This window comes from Cherax quadricarinatus, chromosome 18, assembly GCF_038502225.1.
Source record: "Cherax quadricarinatus isolate ZL_2023a chromosome 18, ASM3850222v1, whole genome shotgun sequence".
NCBI lineage: Eukaryota > Metazoa > Arthropoda > Malacostraca > Decapoda > Parastacidae > Cherax > Cherax quadricarinatus.
In genome coordinates, this window is record NC_091309.1 from 17,013,981 (window position 1) to 17,036,480 (window position 22,500).

The following is a 22,500-nucleotide window of genomic DNA, read 5'->3' on the forward strand; positions in this document are numbered from 1 at the left end:
TTTACAGTAGACATTTAATTTTTTTTATTAATTTTTTTAATAGTTTTTGTATGACTGAAAATTAGTTTACACATTTATGTTCAGTGCTCAGTGCTACACAGCTTACTCTGAAATAGTGAATCTTAGTATTTATATGTATTTTAATTTGAACTCATTTAAACAGAATTATGATATTTCTACTTTAAAGTTATTTGTTTACTGTGTATGTATGTATATGTGTGTGTAAATAAATAAATAAAAAATTATATAATATATATACATATATATATATGTGTGTGTAAATAAATAAATAAAAAATTATATAATATATATACATATATACATATATATATGTGTGTGTGTGTGTATTTGTGTGTGTACTCACCTCTGCGTGATATGTGGTTGCAGGGGTCGCGTCACAGCTCCTGGCGCCACCTCCTCACTGGAGTTCGTGTGAGTGTGCATGTGCGTGTGTGTGTGTGTGTGTGTGTGTGTGTGTGTGTGTGTGTGTGTGTGTGTGTGTGTGTGTGTGTGTGTGTGTGTGTGTGTGTGTGTGCGTGTGCATATGTATGTATGTACAGCCTCTCCTCACTTAACGACGGAGTTCCATTCCTAAGACCACGTCATTAAACGAATTCATCGCTAAGTGAGGAGTATACTGCAATGGTTGTGAGTTTGTGTCAATCATCTCTGATATTGTTTTAATGTCATCTTTGCACCATTTATAACATTTCTTATATATTTTTAAATGTTTATACAGTAGTGTACTGTATATTGAAATAAACAGAATAGAGGAAATCAGCTCTAATATACATTATTTAGGTATGAATACTGGTCAGAGAGCCCATCATAAGTCCGAGGCGTCGGTAAATGAGTATGTTGCTAAGTGAGGAGAGGCTGTATTTATATATTATGTATAATATGAGTAAGCCCTTCATATATCAAATAGGGAAGAATTGTCTGAGAAACTGTTAAATCAGAATAATGTTAAAAAATAGCATACAATATGGTACACTTTGGAATACTTAAGTACATGTATTCCAAAATACACTATATTGTATGCAAAGTTTACACATATACTGCAATAAATGTTGAAAAAATGAGTTAAATACAGTTTACCCAGTAGACTTTCCCCATTATTTTAAGTCTGTTATGTCAAGGGTTTACTCTCTCTCACATGCACACACACACACGCTCAGCCCCTACAACCACATTTAGGCGAGTACAATTAGGTGAGTATGTGAATGCAAACACACACACACATATACAGTGGAACCTCCACTAACGAGTTTAATCCATTCCGTGACCTTGCTTGCATCTGGATTTGCTCATTTGCTGAGTCAGTTTTCCCTCATTTAAATTAATTGAAATGAAATCAATTCATTCCAGTGGAATTCCAGGCATCATAAAATACTTCAATAATTTCTCTAATATCAAATCTATGGCTTGTTTATCTATCGTAATTCATCCAGTATGACACAATAAACAATATAAATAATATAGAAACCTGATATATACTCTAGAATGAATATAATGTCATTATGTATGTGGCGGCGGCCGACGAGAGTTTGTCTGGAGACAGGACAAAATACTCCTTGAATGTTTTGTTATCATCAACTCTACAGCTTATTTATCTATCACAGTTTATCTAATATGGCATAATAAACAATATAAATAACATAGAAACCTGATATATACTCTAGAATGAATAAAATATGTCATTATATATGTGGCGGCGGCGGCAGCCGACGAGAGTTTGTCTGGAGACAGGACAAAATGCTCCTTGAATATTTCACTATCATCAGTTCTACAGCTTATCTATCACAATTCATCTAATGTGACATAATAAACAATATAAATAACATAGAAACCTGATATATACTCTAAAATGAATAAAACATGTCATTATGTGACAAGTGGAGGCGGCCATAACAGTTCCAGCATTGTTGTGGTAAACACTACCATCTAGTGACAGCCTTTTGAAGCTGTCTGTTATTATAATTATTATTATATAGTACATTATTATTTTATGTATTATATTATTATAATTATTATACTATTATTATTAATATTATTATTATTATTATTATTATTATTATTATTATTATTACAGTATAAATAATTTGGAACTTTTATTCAGACAAAAAATATTGCAGACTACTGCATTATTGTAATAATTGTATAAATAATGTCAATCTATTCATAACTGCATATTGGAATGGAGATGACATCATTTGTTTACTCTAACATCTGCAAAAATAAAACATTTCTGTTACTTTGAGCTCATTTTCAAGGTACTTCTCGTCATGAAACTATTCAAAATCATATCTATTTCTGTAATATATCTTCCATTATATCAAATGAGACCAAAAAAACGAGAATACAACCACAAAACGATAAGAAAATACACCACTAAGGGGCGGCTAATTGCTGAGAAGTGAACTCCATTATTTATGGTCCGATTTCTTTCATTTTAGGTGTACGTTAAGAAGCATCTTTCCCTCATACATTGCTCAAGTTTCAATAAGATAGCCCAACAAACAAATGAGATCCAATTCCCTAGATCAAGAGTAAGTGCCCCTCACCAGCATCAAGGAACCTCCTTTGAGGCAAACTCGCTTATGGAAATTTCGCTCACGTATGGAAGCAAAAAATCGACCAATCGACTGCTCGTATTTGGAAAAACTCAAACGTGGATGCGCTCGCAAGTGGAGGTTCCACTGTATATATATATATATATATATATATATATATATATATATATACATATATATATATATATATATATATATATATATATATATATATATATATATATATATATATATATATATATATATATATATATATATATATAAATGCACAACGCAGAATCAAGTGGTTATATACAGAGATAGTTCGCAGTCAGCGGGACTCAATACTGCTACTGAAATGAACAAGATTCCCATTTGTGGTAGAGTGGATAACAGCACTGCCTGGGAATCTTGTCCATCTCAGTAGCAGGATCGAATCCTGCTGACTGTGATCTTATATATATATATATATATATATATATATATATATATATATATATATATATATATATATATATATATATATATATATATATATACATATATATATACATATATATATATATATATATATACATATAGATATATATATATATATACATATATATATATATATACATATAGATATATATATATATCTACATATAGATATATACATATACATATACACATATATACATATATATATACATATATACATACATATATACATATATATATATATATATATATACACACACACGCACACACATACACACACACACACACACACACACACACACACACACACACACACACATACACACACACACACACACACACACACACACACACACACACACACACACACACACACACACACAGGCCATCTCCCACCAAGGTAGGGTGACCCAAACAAAGTACTTTCACCATCATTTATTTCATGACTGTGACTGTCTTGCCAGAGGTGCATAGGCACTACAGTTCAGATACTCCTCCAAACTGCGAACATCCTCACCCCTCCTAAAGAGTGCAGGCACCATACTTCCCACTTCCAGGACTAAAGTCTGGATAACCGGTCTCCCTGAATTCCTTTATACAATGTTACCTTACACTCCAAACACTATTTGCCTTCCCATCTGACACTCATACATGCCTCCTAGATGTCCAAGCCTCTTGCACACAAAACCTTCTATGTATATAAATATAAATAAAAATAAATAAATAAATATATATATATATATATATATATATATATATATATATATATATATATATATATATATATATATATATATATATATATATATATATATATATATGTATGTATGTATGTATGTATGTATGAATCTATGTATGTTTGTTTTTAATGAACTAGTTGTATCCCACTGAGGCAGGGTGACCCAAAAAAGAAACATTTTCATCATCATTTACACATAATCACTGTCTTTGCAGAGGCATGCAGATGTGACAGTTCAGATGTCACTCCAAACAGCAAATATCCCAAACTCCTCCTTTAAAGTGCAGGCATTGTACTTCCCACCTCCAGGACTTAAGTCTGGCTAACCAGTTTCCCTGAGTCCCTCCACAAAATATTAACCTGCTCACACTCCAACAGCTCATCAAGTCTGAAAAACTATTTATCTCCATTCACTCCTATCTAACATGTTCACACATGCCTGCTGCATGTCCAGGCCCCTTGCACATAAAACCTCTTTTACCCCTTCCCTCTATCCTTTCCTAGGACAACCCCTATCCCTCCTCCCATCCACTACAGATTTATACACCCTTGAAGTTATTCTGTATATCATAATGTTTACTAGATTCCAAAGTATGTCAGATACAGTAAAAAAATACTACTTTTCTCCATTCACTTTGGCATTACAAACATGTGCCTATTGGATACTCAAACTCCACCTCTCAAAAACCTCACACCTTCCATCCAACCTTTTTCCAGATATCCACTATTCCTTCCATCCAACACAGATTTATTCACCCCTTTTCATCAGCCTATCTTGTTTCCTCTTTTGCATGATTTAACCATCTCAACAACCAGTATTTTGCTTCCTGAATTGCATCTTTCATACTACCTTCTCAGTTCTTATTTTCTGCATAACATTCACACTATGTTTTGATCTGTAACAAGACATTTACAATGTGTCCAATTTCATCTGTTATCGTACCATGTCGATGCTGTATGACCCTTGTAGGTTCAGTGCTTCTTGTTGATTATAATAATATTGCACCATGCATACCACAACTAAAAAAGGATTGGTACCACTATACTAAACTTTTTTATTTTTTGCATCCATTTATCTATTTTGTAATTCACCTTAGACAAACTATATCAAGTTTCTTTTTGTATAGTATAATATCCCTAGGTTATAATCTTTTTGAGCTCACTCCTTCAGTACAAGTACATATATAAAAATCTTCAAAAATGTATTATTCTCACTGTTTCCCTTTTTCTCATTGGTTTCAGCATGATTTTCTTCTGTCTTGTGGTCATTTCTTTGAAATATATATTCAGTGGGTTTGCACAGCCCTGTTACTCTATAAAAAAAAATTCTTTCATTTTCCTCACTTCTACACTCATTCAACCTCTTGGGTCTGTTTATAAAATCTTTGATTTTCCCTCTATCCTCCTCTGAAATATCTTGTCTAGTTTTTATATCCATATAACCCACCAATTATTTGATGTCCTTAACTTTTTAAAAAGTTCCTCCTTAAGCTCAATCTCTGCAAATGTTATTTTCAGAATATTTTTCAATATGCCTATCTTCCACGATATGTTCTTGAAATCTGAAGTGCACAGTGCATTTTGTTATCTCATTTGTATTGTTCTTTCTTTATTCTTTCTATATGTGAATTTGTTTCCTTTTCAAAACACCCAAAAACAAAACCCATTTTAGCTTAGTGATACGTAATCTCCTTTTTAATAGCTTGACTAATATTGTCTCAAGCAGTAAATTCTTTAGGTAATACCACTTGCTGTTCAGTTTCTGTCTTTTCTTTAGTGAGTTTTGCAAAGCTATCTTCAGTCTTAGATTTATATACTTCCAAACCTTTCCTTTCCTTCTTTAAGCTTTTGTTGACACTTTCAGAAATGTCCTGTGCTAGCAGCACCTGCTGTTCTAATTCTGTCCGTTGCTTAGTTTTTCCTGCATAATTCTCTTTTAATTTAGTTTTGTAGTCTACTGAATCTTTAATTTCCTTTCTTAGTAATATTTTCATTTATAGAGAATTCCTGATCTGTCACCTCTCTCTTCTTCATAACCTCATCTTGATCACTTAATATCTTCTTTTAGTTGTTCTATACATATTCCACTGGCTTCCTTGTCTGCAGGTATACAAGTACAATCCTTACACTGCATTCCTTCAAGTGGATCACTGTATTGTTATACTACTCTGTTTCTCTTTAACATATTAAATGATCCATATTAATAATTTCTTTCAGTTGATGGGAACACCACTCACAAAGCCCTTAGCACCATGCACTACACTTTTTTTCCAAGGATGAGGTGGCTGACATTCGGTCTCCTCAGTGTGTGTGTTTGTGTGAACGAGAGAGGAAGATAGATAAACATATAAAAAAATATTTTGGCAGTGAGAGATTGGAGGAAAGGGGGTAAAGGAGATTTTGTGTGCAAGGGGCTTGGACATCCAGCAGGCATGTTTGAGCATGTTAGATAGAAGTGGAGGCAAATAGGTTTTGGAACTTGACAAGCAGTTGAAATGTGAGCAAGGCAACGTTTTGTGAGGGCATTCAGGAAAAACTTATTACCCAGACTTGAGTCCTGGAGATGAAAAGTACAGTGCCTACGCTTTAAAGGAGGGGTTTGGGATATTTGCTATTTGGAGTGACATCTGAACTATCATATCTGCATGCCTCTACAAAGACAGTGATTGTGTGTGAATGATGGTAAAAGTGTTTGTTTATTTTTTGGGTCACCCTGCCCTGGTGGGATACGGGTGGTTTGTTGAAAGAAAAAAAAAAAAAATATATATATATATATATATATATATATATATATATATATATATATATATATATATATATATATATATACACACACACACACATGCACATACATTCATTTTTAAGGTACCTTAGTTTGTTAATTTGATATTCTGTAAACAAAACACTAATAAGGATTAAATCAATGTCCAGACTTATTAATTTGGATTCTCTATTTCTTTCTTTGAAAAAGAAAATTGCACTTATGGCTAATGCAGGCATTGATTAGTTACTATAATTACTCTTCATCAGGGACCCATGAGGCAGGCCAGCTTGTTGACCGGCAGATACCCCCACACTCCCACGAACAAGGTAAATGATGTTGCTCTTTGTCATTTCAGTTTACCATATCTCTGCTTAAAGTATTTAAAATTATCTGTATCTTAAGGGATCCTTGTATTTTACTACTTTAATATTAAAAGCACCACTGCAACCATCTCCACTTTGTCATGGTGATCATTTGTGAGGCCAACTTTGGTCAGCAATAACAAAAAAAAACCATTCCACCATCACCACCTACACAAATTTAGCACTACGTGTATTACCACCTGTGCACAAGCACCAGGATCACCAACGATACCTCTGCTGCTAATATTATGGTAACTAACAGTATAATAATTTCATCAGTAATGTTGCAGTATTACTGATAACTGTGCTACCACTTTCTTAGCCATTAACCCTAAGGCATTAGTGCTTCCCTCACCAATTTAAAGTTGAAATGCAGGAATAGAGAGTTCAAATCAGCTTTACTGTTGTTTCATAGGAATATAAATAAGTTCACCAAAAGCAGTGGGAAATAATACTAGCAATAAGTGACTATGCTACTGTCATCAACATTGCTGTAACAACAGAGATAAAAAATTAACACAGTAATTATCACAACACTGTCAATACCACCACTGTTATTATAACAGTAACATTACTCTTTGACACTGCCCCTACCAGTATCTTTATTACTACAGTAACTAGTACATCAACTACTACCACAACCATTATCATCTTTAACAGCTGCTATGTTCATAATCAGTTTTAAACATTGAAATAATGACAACAGTCAGCAGCAGCAGCAGTTTTACCACCAGCACTTTCATGCCAAATAAAACAAAAAACACACCATCTTTACTAACAGCAAAACAATGATCACATTGCCACTACCAGTAACAATACATACAATACCACTAATGTCATTATCACCTCCAATAATCATAATTTTTTTTTTTTTAACAAACTGGCCATCTCCCACCAAGGTAGGGTGACCCAAAAAGAAGAAGAAACACTTTCACCATCATTCATTTCATCACTGTTTGGCCAAAGGGGCACTCATACTGTGTGTGAGGAGTAAAGTGGACAAACAATTTGAAATTGGACATAGTAGCCAAGGTAAAGACAAAAACCAATGCTTCTTCACAGCTATAAAAAAGAAAATCACAATAAAAGGTCAAGTGATAACATTGAGAAAAGAAGGAAAAATGCTGGCAAGAAATGACAGGGAGTTATGCTAAAAACAGTAGATTTCAGAGTGTGTTTGTAAATGAGCAAATGCTAATGCCAGATGCAGTATATAAGTGTAGATTAACCAAACAGAACTCTCAGACATGGAATTGACCAATGTGCAAGTGTGAAGACCCAGCTGGAATATCACCCAACATATTTAGAGGTGTTGAAATACTATGCAAGCCACTCACAATTAATGATGGGTGAGGTGCCAGACAGCTAGAAAATAATACAAGTGATACCAGTATTTAAGAAAGGTGATAGGGGCGAAGCCCTGAACTACAGACCAGTGTTCATGAACATCTTAATCATTGTACTAGAGTCTTCACAAAACACCAGCATTGCTTCAGAAATGGAAGGTCATGCCTTACAAAACTTGTAGAGACACATGATAGATAAAGATGAGCGGACTTCATATTCTTAGACGAATACGGTGCCACACCCAATGCTATATGGTATAGCAAATTGAAGAAACAAGTTGGGATAAAAAGAAAAGATTTGACATAGATAAAGAAATACTGTACTTAAATAGTAAAAAAACAAAAGCCACTATAAGGGATGAAACATCAGGATGGGAGAGTTTAACTAGTGGAATGTTCCATGAATTGGTGTTAGTTCCCATAGTGTACTTGGTTTATATAATGTATATTTATGACCTAGTTACATGTCCTTGTGTATGGATGGTGCAAAATTATTGAGAAAAATACATACTAAAGAAGATGAAAGAAGGCTGCAGAGAGACTTGAAAGATTTCAGAAAAGTCACATAAATAGTTGCTAGAAATTACCCAAGCAAAATTAGTCATGAAGTTGAGAGACAGGGGAAGATGACTGAAGACAGAGTACCATGTGAAGGAAAAAAAACTCACAGAAAAAGTCAGAGAAGAAGAACTAGGAATAACCATTAGAGTACCCCATACCCCAAATCTAGCCCATGAAGTGCACATAAATGGAATAAAATCAGAAATACAGGCTAAGCTTGCAAACTTTAGAAATGACATTCATAAGCCTAAATGAAGATTTTTTCAAAACACACTTGATATTTTATATATGATTCATTCTTGAAGATGCAATGCTGGCTTGAAACCCTCACCTAGTAAAACAAGGTGAAACTCAAGAAAGTAGACAAGAGTGCATCAAGACTGGTGCATGAATTGAGGGGAAAATGAGATAAGAAAAAAGAATGTGAGAACTGGCACTTACGTATCTGGAGGAATGAAGAACAAGAGGAAATGTGATAACAGCATACAAAATACTTCAAAGTATAGACAAGGATAGGCTCTATCAGAGATGCAACAAGAACAGAGAAAATTATCAAAAATTTTATATGCAAATGAGCCACAAAAATACCTCACAGTTTGAGGAAACAATTTTTCACAGTGGAAGCAGACTCTTACAGAGGTTCAAAGATAGATAAGACAGGTGTTTTATAACAGTCAGTTAAAAGCTAAGTTGCAGGACCAGGAGTTATGGCTCACCTTTGCAAGCTCAGATAAATCCTGTAATTACAACCACTACCAGCATCACTTCTGCCATTATCACTTCATTTATTGCTCCCACCCTTGCCATTAGTATTACTGTCTTCACTCCTTCACCAGTCCTTTCATAACTAGTCTTGCTTATACTTACAGTGGTTAAGACATACCAGCAGTAACTAGAAGCTTTATTTAGATGATATTTTACCTACAGAGTAGATTTTTTCAAGTCTGATCAGACTTGAAAAAGCCCGATGTGTAGGGGAAACTTCGTCTAAATACAAATTTGCAGTTACTCCTTGAGTGTCTTTATCAGCTACCTCAACTTGTCAGTACTCCCAGACCAGCTGCTGTTGAAATAGCTGTTACTGATATTTTGCTGCTGTAAATATGGTACACTATATTACTTATTTTACACTTGGCATTTTACAAGCACCATGGTATGTAGTAGAGTGCTATTACTGGTAGATTTAGTAGACAGATGGTGGGCTTTGAAAACACACTAGCTATTACTGATGCTGTTAACATCCTAATTAACTTTAACCACCATCTAAATTCCATATTGGCAAAATAATTCCCAAAAATGTTTCATTACAGTTTCAGTTACAACTAAATAGTTGCCATTGTTATTGTTACTATATTGCTATGATTAAACTACTTTCCCAGGTTTACTCATTTAGTATGCTGTTATCTTTGACAGTATTTGACACATTGGTTTACTATTTAGTGACTTACTTTTTATAAGATACTTTGGTTTAAAATATAATATTCAAGCATTTTGAACTACTTTCTTCACTATTGTTTAAATAGCTTTATTTTTTGTATAGATTTATCAAGTGATTTTTGTATAGTAAAAAATACTGAACTATTTACATAAAAAGGGTACTGTATGTTAAACAAAAATTTTAACTTCGTTTTATGTACCTATTGCTATTTCCTTAAATTTGGTAAAAAATAATTGTTTTTAAATTATACATAATGTGTTCTTGGTCTTATTTTAATAAACCATTATCTGCTAGCCTTTTTTACCCTCAAGTAGCTAGAGAGTAGATTTAGCCTTCAGTTCATAGTTTTGAAGATCCACAAGGGAGTTCCTGAATGCCACTGATATCATCTGCATCCTTAATTGTTTTTTCTTCATATCAGTATGAAGCCCTTTGTGCTCTTCATGTCACAAGAAGAAATCAAGCTCTGTATCACCTCATTTACCTGACAAGAAGGGGCAGTAGGCTGGCTGTGTATGGTTGATTTTATACAGGACTCTAACATTGGTCCTATTTTCCTTCTAGCCTCCTCCGGCCCTCCTACTTCAGGCACCAAGGCAGGCCCAGGTATCTAGACTTCCTCCTCTCATGCATGGCCCTCATTCACCTTTTTCCTGTCTTAGCTCTCCACAACCTTAAGGTTTCTCCTCTCCATACATTCTTTTCATATTCAATATCCATTTGATGTCCTTTAGACCTTACCGAGGCTCCTTGTCACACCGGTTGTTTTCACCTTCCTCTTTCCCAACCCACTGCCCATGCCCATGGATGTCCTATCACAGTCACTCCAGCAGTGAGTAGCTGTTTTTTATTCTCACAACTGACTGCTTGTCATTTGTTTGGATTACTTTTGGTTGGATATGTTCCACTGCTGGAAACTTCAAAATGTTTTCTTATTTTTTGGTTACAATTATGACTCAGTTGCATTGGCATGATGCCGCGGCATGGTGTGCTGGAAGACACAAGAGCGCCAAGCCACACTTCTGCTTGCCTACTACTAACATGAAATCCTACTCACCATCAATCCATCCCAGTGTGCCCTAACTAATATGGCACTGCTAACATGCATAAATGCTGCTGTTGGATGCTCCAGCTGCTCACACACTTGGTTGTCTCTCCCTTAGCTCATGGCAAGAGTAATCTGTCTGAAGCAGATCTGGCTGTACTGGAAAGTATGATGGTTGCCCAGGAGGCTGAAGTTGAAGAGATGACATTCACCCACAAGCAAGCCGAAATAGAAGCTGATGCAAAATTAGTTAAACCAGATACTGATACTATGATTTCTGATAAATCATTGAAGATGCATAAATTAGCTAAACCTCCAATTACTATGGAAGATCACCTAGCAATTATTCAAACTCCAGCACTTTCTTCAAGTGATAATGTGAATGCAGCAGGTAGAGCAACAGACACAGGTCAACAATTAGGTGATCTAACAAAACGTGTTGCAGATGTTGCATCAACTATGGCATCTACTTTAGAGAGTATTACAGCCGTTGCTGAGGGTTTGGAAGGAAGCCATTTGTCTAGTGATGAAGGGGAAGAACAACTTATGCTGATGCGTGATTCTCCACGCTGGGAGGATGAGGAGATCCAGGCTGAAGACACAGATGAGCCAAGAGCAATTAAAGCTGAAATCAAACTCCTTGTCAAAACTACTGAATTAGGGAAAGAGTCAATTGAGATAAGAAGTATTCGAGAATTTGTGGAATGCGAAGATAAAGATCTGACTGGTTTTGGAGGAGTTGTACAGTCACCATCTCTTGAATGTGGCCAAATAACACCAATGGGTGACCGAGTATACACCCTTCAAAGAGCATCCCCAGATGTGAGTTCTCCCAGCCCCAGGTTTGTTCGGCCACAGCAGCCCTCCACAGATTCATCCTACACTGAGCCCACACAGGACGAATTTGATCTCATGGCTCAAGTGCGAGGTAAGGCAGGCTTTTAGCTTGCTGCTCTAGTACTTGTGCTGCTTCTTAGCAATCTTTTTATGTGTGACTTAACATACTTAATCCAACTAAACCTCTGAGGAATGTATTTGACAGACTAACCAAATAAATCATTTGGATGGCATTGCTACACACCATTAGCCTAGCTCTGATATAATGAAACGAAGGCTGTGGCAAAAGTGAAAGGCCTGTGCCTGTTGACGCTTCTAATCTTCAGGCATTACAGCCCTTCTTCCCTCATGTGTTTCAGACGGTGGCCTTCATGGTGGTTGTCCTGAAGCACAAGGCATGGACTGGGAGGGGAAAAGTGTAGACAGCATGTATACTGAAACTGTGGTGCAGGCTAAACTCTCCATGCTCCCTGAAGTGGACACCAGCGAGGGTGTTGCCCCTACCTCCCCTCCCTCCTCTACCCTTCTTCCTGCTGCTCCTCCACTATCAACTACCCCTCTCTGTTCAGATCTGCCCCAGCCAACCAGTATCCACTCCCAGGCTCACACTTACCAAGACCTTACTAAGCAATCTTCTCAAACCCTCTTGAACCTGGAACCCTCTCATCTGCATGATTTTCATTCTTTGGAACCTCAGGGCTTTGACACGTCACCATCTTCTGCAACTAAGCTATCAGATCCTCTTTTCTTAGAAAAGGGCTATGTTAGTGGTGCTGAAGCTACTGTTAGCCATCTTGTGACATCCCCTTCATTTGCTTCCCTGCTGTCCGAAAGTGCTGCCCAAGTGACTGGAACTGATGAAGTAGCAGCTGCTAGTGTAACCTTCAACACAAGCAGTGCTTTTGTTTCTTTAGGGCCAATTTCACCCACAGAGAACTCAAGTGAAGATCATGCTGAAATTGACCGAACTAGTACAGAATTATCTCCAGACAGTGTTCGCTTTGAACAAGATATACTTGACACCAGAACTGAAGATGAAGCTCCAGATCTAGATGATGACCTCTTCCCAGCTTCCCCAGTGCTGGGGCCAGAATTTAGTGATAGAATTTTTTCTGTAGAAGCCACAGAAGATACAGACATCACAACACCAATGGAGATGAGAGATTCACATACAGAAAGAGATGCTTCTGCCTCAAACTTGGAATTTGTTGATGACAGAGAGGGTACAGATCTTCTCAAAGAGACCCTTCTTGCTGAAGATAAAGATGAGAGCATTGCTTACTTATCTCAGGAAGTAAGAGAAGTTCAGAACAAGATAAGTAGGTTGCAGGAGCTAGTAGAAACTGAAGTTGACCCTGTTGTAGCTAGATCAGAGGTTAAGGTAATACTAAATACAATGGAAGACATTAGAGAAGCTGTGGGGAATGATAAAATTGAAAATAATCCTGAGTTTAATAGTATGGCCCAGGAAATTCTTTCAAATATTAATTCCTTATCTGAAACAGTAGCAGATATTATACAAAAATTACAACTCTCTGACCCAGAATACTCTGACTTTTGGAGTAAAGTTGAAATGAAAGCAGCCAGAAGAACAGAATCCACTGTTGTGGAAACTGGTTCAGCTGAAGAGGGTAGCCCATCTGATGCAAATAATCGTGATAAAAGCTTTTCAGATCTCCTTGATTCAGATGAATTAAATCGTGATAGCCTTGAAGATGAATTTGATCGCCTTGCTGCTGATCTAAGTTTATCATCCAAAGCTGATGCTGCTATAGAATTTTCACCAAAAGTCACCAGCACTGCTGCTCCTTCTGATGTTCTATCTTCTCCTATCTCTTCTAATGTTTATCCCTCCAAACCTCCTGATGCTTTACAGGCCACACAACGGGAACCAGGTATGGAACTCGCTTGTGGTTCTTCTTATGTAGGCCATCATCTATCATACTGACAGTATCATCCTTGCCCAACTTTGATTTTAGAAGTAGGTTTATTTGTGTATATAATTGCTTAAAAACTGTTACAGCCATACAAACATATGTGACTGATAGTGTGTAATTATTGAAGCTGAATGGGTTTGGGTATTGTATTTCACAGCTGAGGGTGGTACATCTAGCCAACAGGCTGTGCGGTCAGAAAAAGATGTAGTGATGTATAACGAACTGCAACAAACTGATGGGGACACAAAGGTTCACAATGAATTGTTGAAAACGGGTGGTCCTTTGTCTGAGGTGCAGGCAAATTATGGTCCCAAGTGTGGTGAGTCCTTACCAACCATGAGTAATAAAAGAGTTAACGAGCTTGATAAGTTTAATAAGTCCAACAAGACTAATAAAACTAAAAGCTCACAAGGCACTTCTACTACCCATGGAAACGAAGATAACAAGAAGGCAACTCGTGATGACATTGAAAGTGTTGTAATTCGCCGTGAGTCGAGCAGGAGTGGTCCCCGACCCACCACCTTTCCTCTGTGCTTGTTGCAGCCAGAGGTTGTGAGCTCTTCCCCTGAAGCACAGCAGTATTTTCGACAGCAGCAGGAAGTATTAGAGGAGCTGGGACGCCAGGGACACTTGCAGATGGATGTGACAGATTTGAGAGATTTAACGTCACCTGAGAGTCTAGCTGAACGAAATGAGTTTGAGGATAATGAGGCAGATGAGATGGATTCTAATTCAAGGCATAACCACCGCAAACTTGTCAAATCCTCTTCGAGTTATGAGAATTTGTATGATGGAGCCGATCTTAGTGCTGTAAAGAGTGAGAATGCTCCATCTACACTACAGCTGGCAAATTCTCTTGGAGATCCCTTTACTACAAAGACACAGCTACCTCCTGAAATGTGCTCCAGTTTTGAAAACCTGTACATGAAAGCCCAAGAGGCTGATGATAAAATTATTCATGAGGCTGGCCTCCTCTCAGTAGCAATCTTAGAAGAGGCAGTACAGGAAGCTGTACATGAGGGGCAAGTTCAATGCACTACTCTCAGTGTAAATGCTTCTCCTGCTCAATCACACACTGAGTTGTCTGTACATAGTTTGGCCTCTAATCATGAGGGCATTTTGCATTCCAGCTCAGAAGAGTCTGGCACAGCAGGTATTTTGGTGATGTAGCTGCAAACTTTGTATTGTGTTGAACAACTAACCAGCAGCTGCAACTAGATTGCTTGACTTATGACACTAATATTTTTCCAGTGTGTCATGATTTCTCATGGTATTTTAAAACTTCATGGCTTTGTCATGTTTTGCCTCCACAAGTTGTATGATATTAACATACATTGATTTCTTTCAGATAACAATGACGGCATGTATTTTGTTGTGTAGTAGCTTGTGTTGGGTCCAGGGACGCCATTTGCTCACGTCACCGTTTGTGTCAAAATATGTACTGAACGTCTTGATAGATGAGGGCATAAATAAGTCCTCCTGCTGTTTTTGTAAAAGCCTAATAAATCTCTTCTTATCCTTTGGATTAACATGGCATTTGTTAGTGACCTGGTAATGGTCAGATGGCCTGTTGCTCAGAGATGAAGTTTATCATCAAAATATGCCAGGCAGTATTTACTCGTAGTTTGGGGGTACAGTTAACACCATTTCCTCATCTAAGAACATTTTTCATGTTCAGTGTAGGTCACAGTAGCCAGGCACAAACAGATGTAGGACAGTTGGTAAGTAGTAGGTATTTTGATTGTGTAGCCATTATATAATATGCACGCAGGGTGTAAGACAGTGAATGAGGTGAAAATGGTGGGTTCCCTTGAAGATCATAAGTTCCCATCACACTTGAAATGTCTGTATTCAGGTTTGCCTGACAGCATGTGGCATGAGTGAGACCTGTGCCATAACAAGTGTGTGTGTGACGTTTACTAATAGTGTGCTACTAACTCTTGTTCTAGATGTGGGAGTGGTGTTTACAGAGCATAAAGAGTATGGGGGCAGGGTGAAGCCATCTGCAGAGACGACAGGCGGACATTCGCACATTTCACCCTCACCTAGTCCTCATCCTTCCCAGAGTATCCACTCCTCATCCTTCACTTCATTCCAGGAGAAACTTCCAGGCACAACACCTGTGACATTGGAAGACAGTCAGCAATTACAAGATGAATGTCCTGCTCCTAGCAGGCCAGTGAGAAGACATGAACGTACATTCTCCCAAGCTAGCAATATATTTACTGGGACTATTCCTTCAGAACATAAACATGATAAAAAAAAAGAGGATAAGCAACCAATAAGTGAAGAAAGCACTGGAATAACAGAAAATATCAAACCATATTCTGAGCGGAAACAATTTTGGGAAAGTGTTACGTCTCATTCATTTGAATCTAAAGGTAGCACTTTAATTAAGAGTGAAACTGAAAGTGACACAGACACAACAGGAACTGATGGTACTGTTGTGGAAAGAAAACTTGTACAGGAAAAAAAAGTGACTGCTATAGAGAGCTCAGACTCTGAGGCAGAATATATACGGCAAAGAGATGACCCGGCTTTTTATGAAAATGCAGGTTTTGCAGGAACAGAGAGAATTGATATTCCAAAAGAGATAGGTAGAGAGAGAGCTATCAGTCCATTTGAAGTTATTCGCACAAAGGAATCGGCAGAAGATCTGCCGTCTCCAGAAGATATAGCATATAAAGATGTCTCCTCCAAGCGTGCACTTTTTGAAAAAGAAATTAAAAGACAGTCAATGGAGATTGAGGAAAGTCAGTCATGGAAACGATCATCAAAAGAATATGATGAAACAGTAGTAATAACTGAAGAGTCAGCATCTAGTATACTGAAAAAGAGTGAAGAAAGTGAACACCAACTGAAAGAGACAATAGAAAAAGATAGAGAGACTGTAAAACAAAAATTGGAAACTAAAAAAGATGATAAAACTAAAACTGACATAAAAAGAACAGAAATTAAATCTAAAACTGATAAAACTAGTAGTAAGGAAGATCATTCTGAAACTGTAGAGTCGTCCAAACTACATCATGAGAAAACAGAAACTAAAGAGGAAAAGGTAGTATCGGAGGTCAGTACCTCTGGTAAAAAATCTGTTACTCAGACAGATGCTTCCATTGAAAAAAAAGAGAAGGAAAGTTCAGAAAAGGCAGAAAAAGTAATTCATGAAAAGAAAGATAGCCAAGGCAGTACTCTTTCTAAAATCATATCAGAATCTGAAGAAAAGGCAGAAAGTTCATCAGAGGCAAAAAAAACCATCCATACAATATCTACAGAGGACAAAGATGTTACTCATGATGAAGATGTGCCCAGAACTGAAGAAACTTTAGTTGAAGAGCCTGTTGATGCCTCTTTTGATAAAACAACTGTTAACATAACTGAAGAATCTCGGCAAGTGGGGGACACTCACGAGACAGTGATAAGGGAAACGACTACTACAAGAGATGGGGACCAAGAACAACGGGTCATCAAAGAAACAAAGACCCAAGAGACTGCAATGGCCGATGGCTCGACTATCAAAACTACGTCCATTACAACTTTCACAACACAGCTAGATACGAAAGAAACTATTAATTTAGATAAACAGTCTAAAGCTCGAACTGAGGTTTTCGCAAAGGAAATTGTTGAAGAGCCAGCAGAGACCTTGCCTGAAGAGGCACACATTTACAGTACCAAAACTGCAAAAGAAAAATCAGAGGCTTTTGTTGAGCAACGCATGAAGTCTGACATTTTTTCCCAGGAACTGTCTTCTTCTGCTGAAGACCAAAGTCCAGAGCACAAAGTTATTACTCCCAAGGATACTAAAGCTCCTGTTTCTTTAAAGGCACAGGTTATTACTCAGCCTTTAACAAGCCCTATTTTAGTACCAGAAGAAAATGTTCAAGAAATTGTTTGGGAAGCATTCCAGGAACAGTCAGAAACAGTAATGTCAGAAACAGTGCAAGATATTCCACATCAACAACCAATTAAATCTCATTATGTAAAAGATATAAGTGTTGATGATCATAAGAAAATGCAAAAGATTCGTAGAAAGTCATCTGGTGGATCAGCTAAAACAAAATTAAGTGAAGATGAAGCTAGGAAACTTGCGATCGAAATTGTAGAAGAAGTAAAGACAGAAGCTGTTAAACGATCACCTCTTGCAACTCCTTCCCTATCTATGAATGAATTTTCAGTTGAATTACAGGATGATGTTTGTGATGGTTCTGCACAACCATCATTACCAAGACCAATCCCTGAATCAGCATTTACAGAAGAAACTACCACAAAGATTGAAAAGTACATTCAGGAGCAGTTGCAAGATGATATAGATGAAAAGCAGCTCAAACTTATTGAATCTGTAACTGCTAGAAAAACTGAAATGTTGCATAAGAAATTAGTGGGGAGTGAATACCAGCAGAGCATGGAAATAACAGATGAAGATCTCCGTTCCAGTGGTGCAGAACTCTCACCAATTGAGCACCAGATGGAACGTTTGCGCCAGATGACTGAAGAAGATGACATTCAGCGGTTTCCACGGGAGCCTTCAGAAGCAGACGAGAGTGAGAGTTCTATGATAATTCATGAGACTGTTGATGATATTATATCCAGTGAGTATGATCAAGCAAATCAAATGATTTCAAAAACATTAGATGCTCTAAAAACTGCAGATATCAATAGAACTGAAAGAGCAATAGAAACTATCAAAGAAGTACCAGAGAAAATAATTGGAACTGCTGTTCTTGTAAAAGACACAGAATTTTCTGATACAAAAGGGCTGATAAAACTGAGTCAAAGTGAAGTTACAGAGACTGCACGGCAGCTAGTGAAAGAAGTAACTGAGAAAGCTAAGGAGTCAGAGGCAGTAAAACAGGCATCCTTAGCCACTGAGCTCAGAGAGGCATCAGGAAGCTGGGAGCAAAGTAAGACGCCCAGTCCAAAATCAGGATCTAAGCCAAGCTCTAGGAAGGGTTCTTGGATGGACGATGATGAACTGAGACGTGAGTTTCGGAGGGACTATGAAGATAAAAAAAAAATGTTTAAAGAAGAAATGACTTCTGACAAGCCAGAGGTTTCTGAGGTTGATGCCAAAGGTGATGAATCTGAATTTACCAAAATAATACACCAGAAGAGTTCTGAATCTCACAAAGAAGTTCACATGGAATCTAGTATGACAGAAAGCATGGAAGAATCTAGCACTGTTGAAAGCATCCGGTCATTTGAAGGTAAAGCAAGACCGGAAATTACCACCTCTGTTATAAAGGAACTGAGAGAAGTAGAAACAGAAAAAAAACAAGAGGAAAGGTCCTTCAGTAGCCATGAAGAAGTTGTAATGAGAAAGAAAACTCATGTAGATGAGTTTAATCGCCGATCTGGAACAGATTTTGACACTTACTCAAGTTCTGGGGAAAGTCACTACTTCACTGCGGCAGAAGGAACATCGGACAGTCGAACAGCAAGTCGGCCGTGTTCCTCAGATGTGGAAGCATTAATGTCTGAGCGCACTGGGACATCAGAGTATGATACTGCACTTACTTCCCAAGATACATCTCAGTATTCAAGCTATTCAACTTCTTCTCAAGATTACCGTACAGCAGGAAGCTCTTTGAGCTCCAGAGATTCCATGAAATCTATTGATTCAGAAAGCTCTGGAAACCTTGCAAGTGTTGAACTTAGTGAGGCTTCAGAGACTTTGGTACCCTCTGCAATGGAACTTGAAAAAGACATGGACCTTCTGGAACAGGAGTTATTTGAAGAAGAGCTGTCACATTCTGCTCATCAAACAATTATCCCTCAGTTAACTATTCAGTCTGATACACCAAAATCAGAAGACATGCCTTGTCCATTTGATTTGGAATCTGATGAGAGTGAGTTTGATCAAGAAACTAAAGATGAAGAAAGAGAAGCTCACATTACTTCCAGGATGAAGAGATCAATAGAAATGACATTTCACCCAGAACCTAAGCCCCTCACTGATGACAAAAGAACCAGTGTCATAGAAAGTATAGCTTCAAGTTTAGAGGAAAGCACATTATCAGAGATGTCAATGGCAACAATAATAGAACAAGATAAGAGTATGCAAGGCTCTACTACAACAGATTCAAATATGTCTATATCTAGTGTTTCTGAACGTGTAGTTTCATCAGTCGAAGGTCAAGAACTTGAACGTCATATTTCCCGCACTGATAGTGGAGTATTAACTACAGAAACAGGAGATGGTGACATGGCATTACATTCTGTCACAATTACAGCAACGGCTGTACCTTCTGCTACGCCAGACCAAAATACAGCTTCTATGTGTACACAAGTAACCTCAGAGACACGCTCTCATCCAGATTTAACTGAAAGTGAGCAGTTTTTTCACGCTAATGGACCCACTGAAGTAGATTATGTACCCGAGTACGACGATGAGGAAGTACAAGGTGCTCGGCCAGCTGTAGCCTCCATGGTGTCTCCTGTACAGGAGGTAGCAGGAGCTGTAGCTGGCCCTTCAGAGGGTCCACATAAAGTTATTGTGGAAGAATGCTATGAAACTGAAGCTGATCAGGAGTATGGTCACATGATTCGAGAAAGTGAATATTCAGAGTTGGCTGAAGCTGAACTTCAGTATTCTCTGGAGGAGCAGCCAGAAGCAGAAATGAGTAGTATGCTAATCATTGATGAGCCTATAGAAAGACCTAGGACACCAGAACCTGGGTATATTCCTTCATCCCGTCCCACACCACTGATTATCCAATCTCCAGATGAACCAGAAGAATTCACTGAAGTAGACAAGAGATTTAGTGCTGTATTTTCTACTACTTATGAAGAGAGAGAAGAAGTTTCTCGTTCTTTAGTCCCGGGTATGAGTATAGATGTTCCAGATATAACTATCACAGAGCATACATTACCTATGCCAAGTCAGTATTGCTACCCAGATCTCGAGCGAGAAGAAGATTTTCCCGAGTGCCGAGCATTAGCTGAGGCTGAATCTAGTGCCCAGGATGTTCCAGCAACTCCTGGGTCTCAGGAATCAGCATCCAGCTGTCCCTCACGTAAATCTTCCTCAACGGATTCTGAGCAGGGTCGAGAGTATTGTCTTGATGATGTTGCTAGAGGCCTACCATTTGAGTCCTTTGAGATGGTGCAAGCTGATGACATTGATGATTTCTCTGAATATGAAAGAACTCTTTGTATGCATGAAGAACGTATGTTAGAAATGTCACAAATTAGAGAAGAGGATGAGAAAGAAGTCGAGGAGCGTAGAACTGATTCATCCCCCGTTCTTATTCCTAGTCAGTTAAAGGCTGTTAAGGTAGAAACTAAGGTAGAGAGCAGTAGTGATTCTCAGACACATGATTTAGAACTTGGGGAAGTGGGACCCGATCCAACCATTGAGGAACAGAGGCGGTGGCTAGAATTACAGTTTGAGGAAAGCGATGCAACGAAGTTTGATTATCCTCAGACTGGTTTTCTAGAGCACGTTTATTCAGGACCACTTGAAGATATTGAAGAAGAGCGTGAAGATGCTGAAAGGCGGGATCTGTCACACATTACGAAAACTTCTTCATTATCCTCAACCCCAGAATATGATGTTTTAGCTGGTAGAAAATTTTTTACTCGTAGTGGAGATCATGACGATATATCAATGAGCTCTCTTCAGGAATTTGAAAATCTTGAAAGAGCAGTTGCTGTAGAAGCTGTAGCAAGAAGGTCTAGTTCTGGTTCACAAGAATCTCTCAATGGCAAAAGGCCAGATAGCAAGAGTGGCCAGGGTGATGATATCTCAGTTGGATCATTTGCATCCCTTCAAGAATTTGAGCGATTAGAAAAGGAGTGTTTAGTGGTGGAGCAGATTGAGAAAAAGGCACGTGAGGAGGAAGCCATGTTATCAGAAATAGAGGAAGGTCATGAAAGCCAAGTTTCAGAATCAGAGAGTTGTGAGACATTATCTGAGCCTGGTAAAGGGTCTGTTGAGGGAGAGGAATTCGACCACAGAATGTTTGAAATTGATGAAATTATTCGTCAGGCACAGAATAATGTGGAAAAGCTTGACAAGAGCAAACCTGGATATGAAGGGGTACGGCTAAAAGATATTGTTAGTGTAGATGGTTCAGGAGATGATGGCACCAGTAGTAGCCAGGCTGATCGTACCCCAAGTGTTGGGCGTGAAGAGGGAGATGCAGATTCCTTAGAAGAGGCTCAGTTACCAGAACTTGACATGGATCATCCTACTGCTGGAGGAATGTCATCGTCAACTAAGCAAGATGCTATGACATTGAGTACTGATAGTATAGAAGCATTATCCAAGCACAGGGTTCCCCGTGAAACAAGTCAAGATTCCTTAGAAAAGTTACCAGGACGTACATCTGATCCTATGACCACAAGTGTAGATAGCATAGATTTAACAAGCCGACAGGACCCCATGACTACAAGTACTGACTCTCTGGAAGGGCGGCGCAAGCGCCAAGACCCTATGTCTGC

The 22,500-nt window shown here is 37.9% G+C and overlaps 1 protein-coding gene across 22 annotated transcripts in view; it reads left to right on the forward strand.

Moving 5' to 3' along the window:
* Positions 1 to 22,500, forward strand: part of LOC128689421 (ankyrin-2) — a 989,227-nt gene that overhangs the window by 941,687 nt on the left and 25,040 nt on the right. For all 22 annotated transcript variants that reach the window (XM_070086289.1, XM_070086299.1, XM_070086296.1 and 19 more), the window contains 2 exons: positions 6,802 to 6,861; positions 16,011 to 22,500. The exon at positions 16,011 to 22,500 is cut by the window's right edge. In XM_070086289.1, the coding sequence (XP_069942390.1) occupies positions 6,802 to 6,861; positions 16,011 to 22,500 (6,550 nt within the window). The remainder of the gene's footprint in view (positions 1 to 6,801; positions 6,862 to 16,010) is intronic.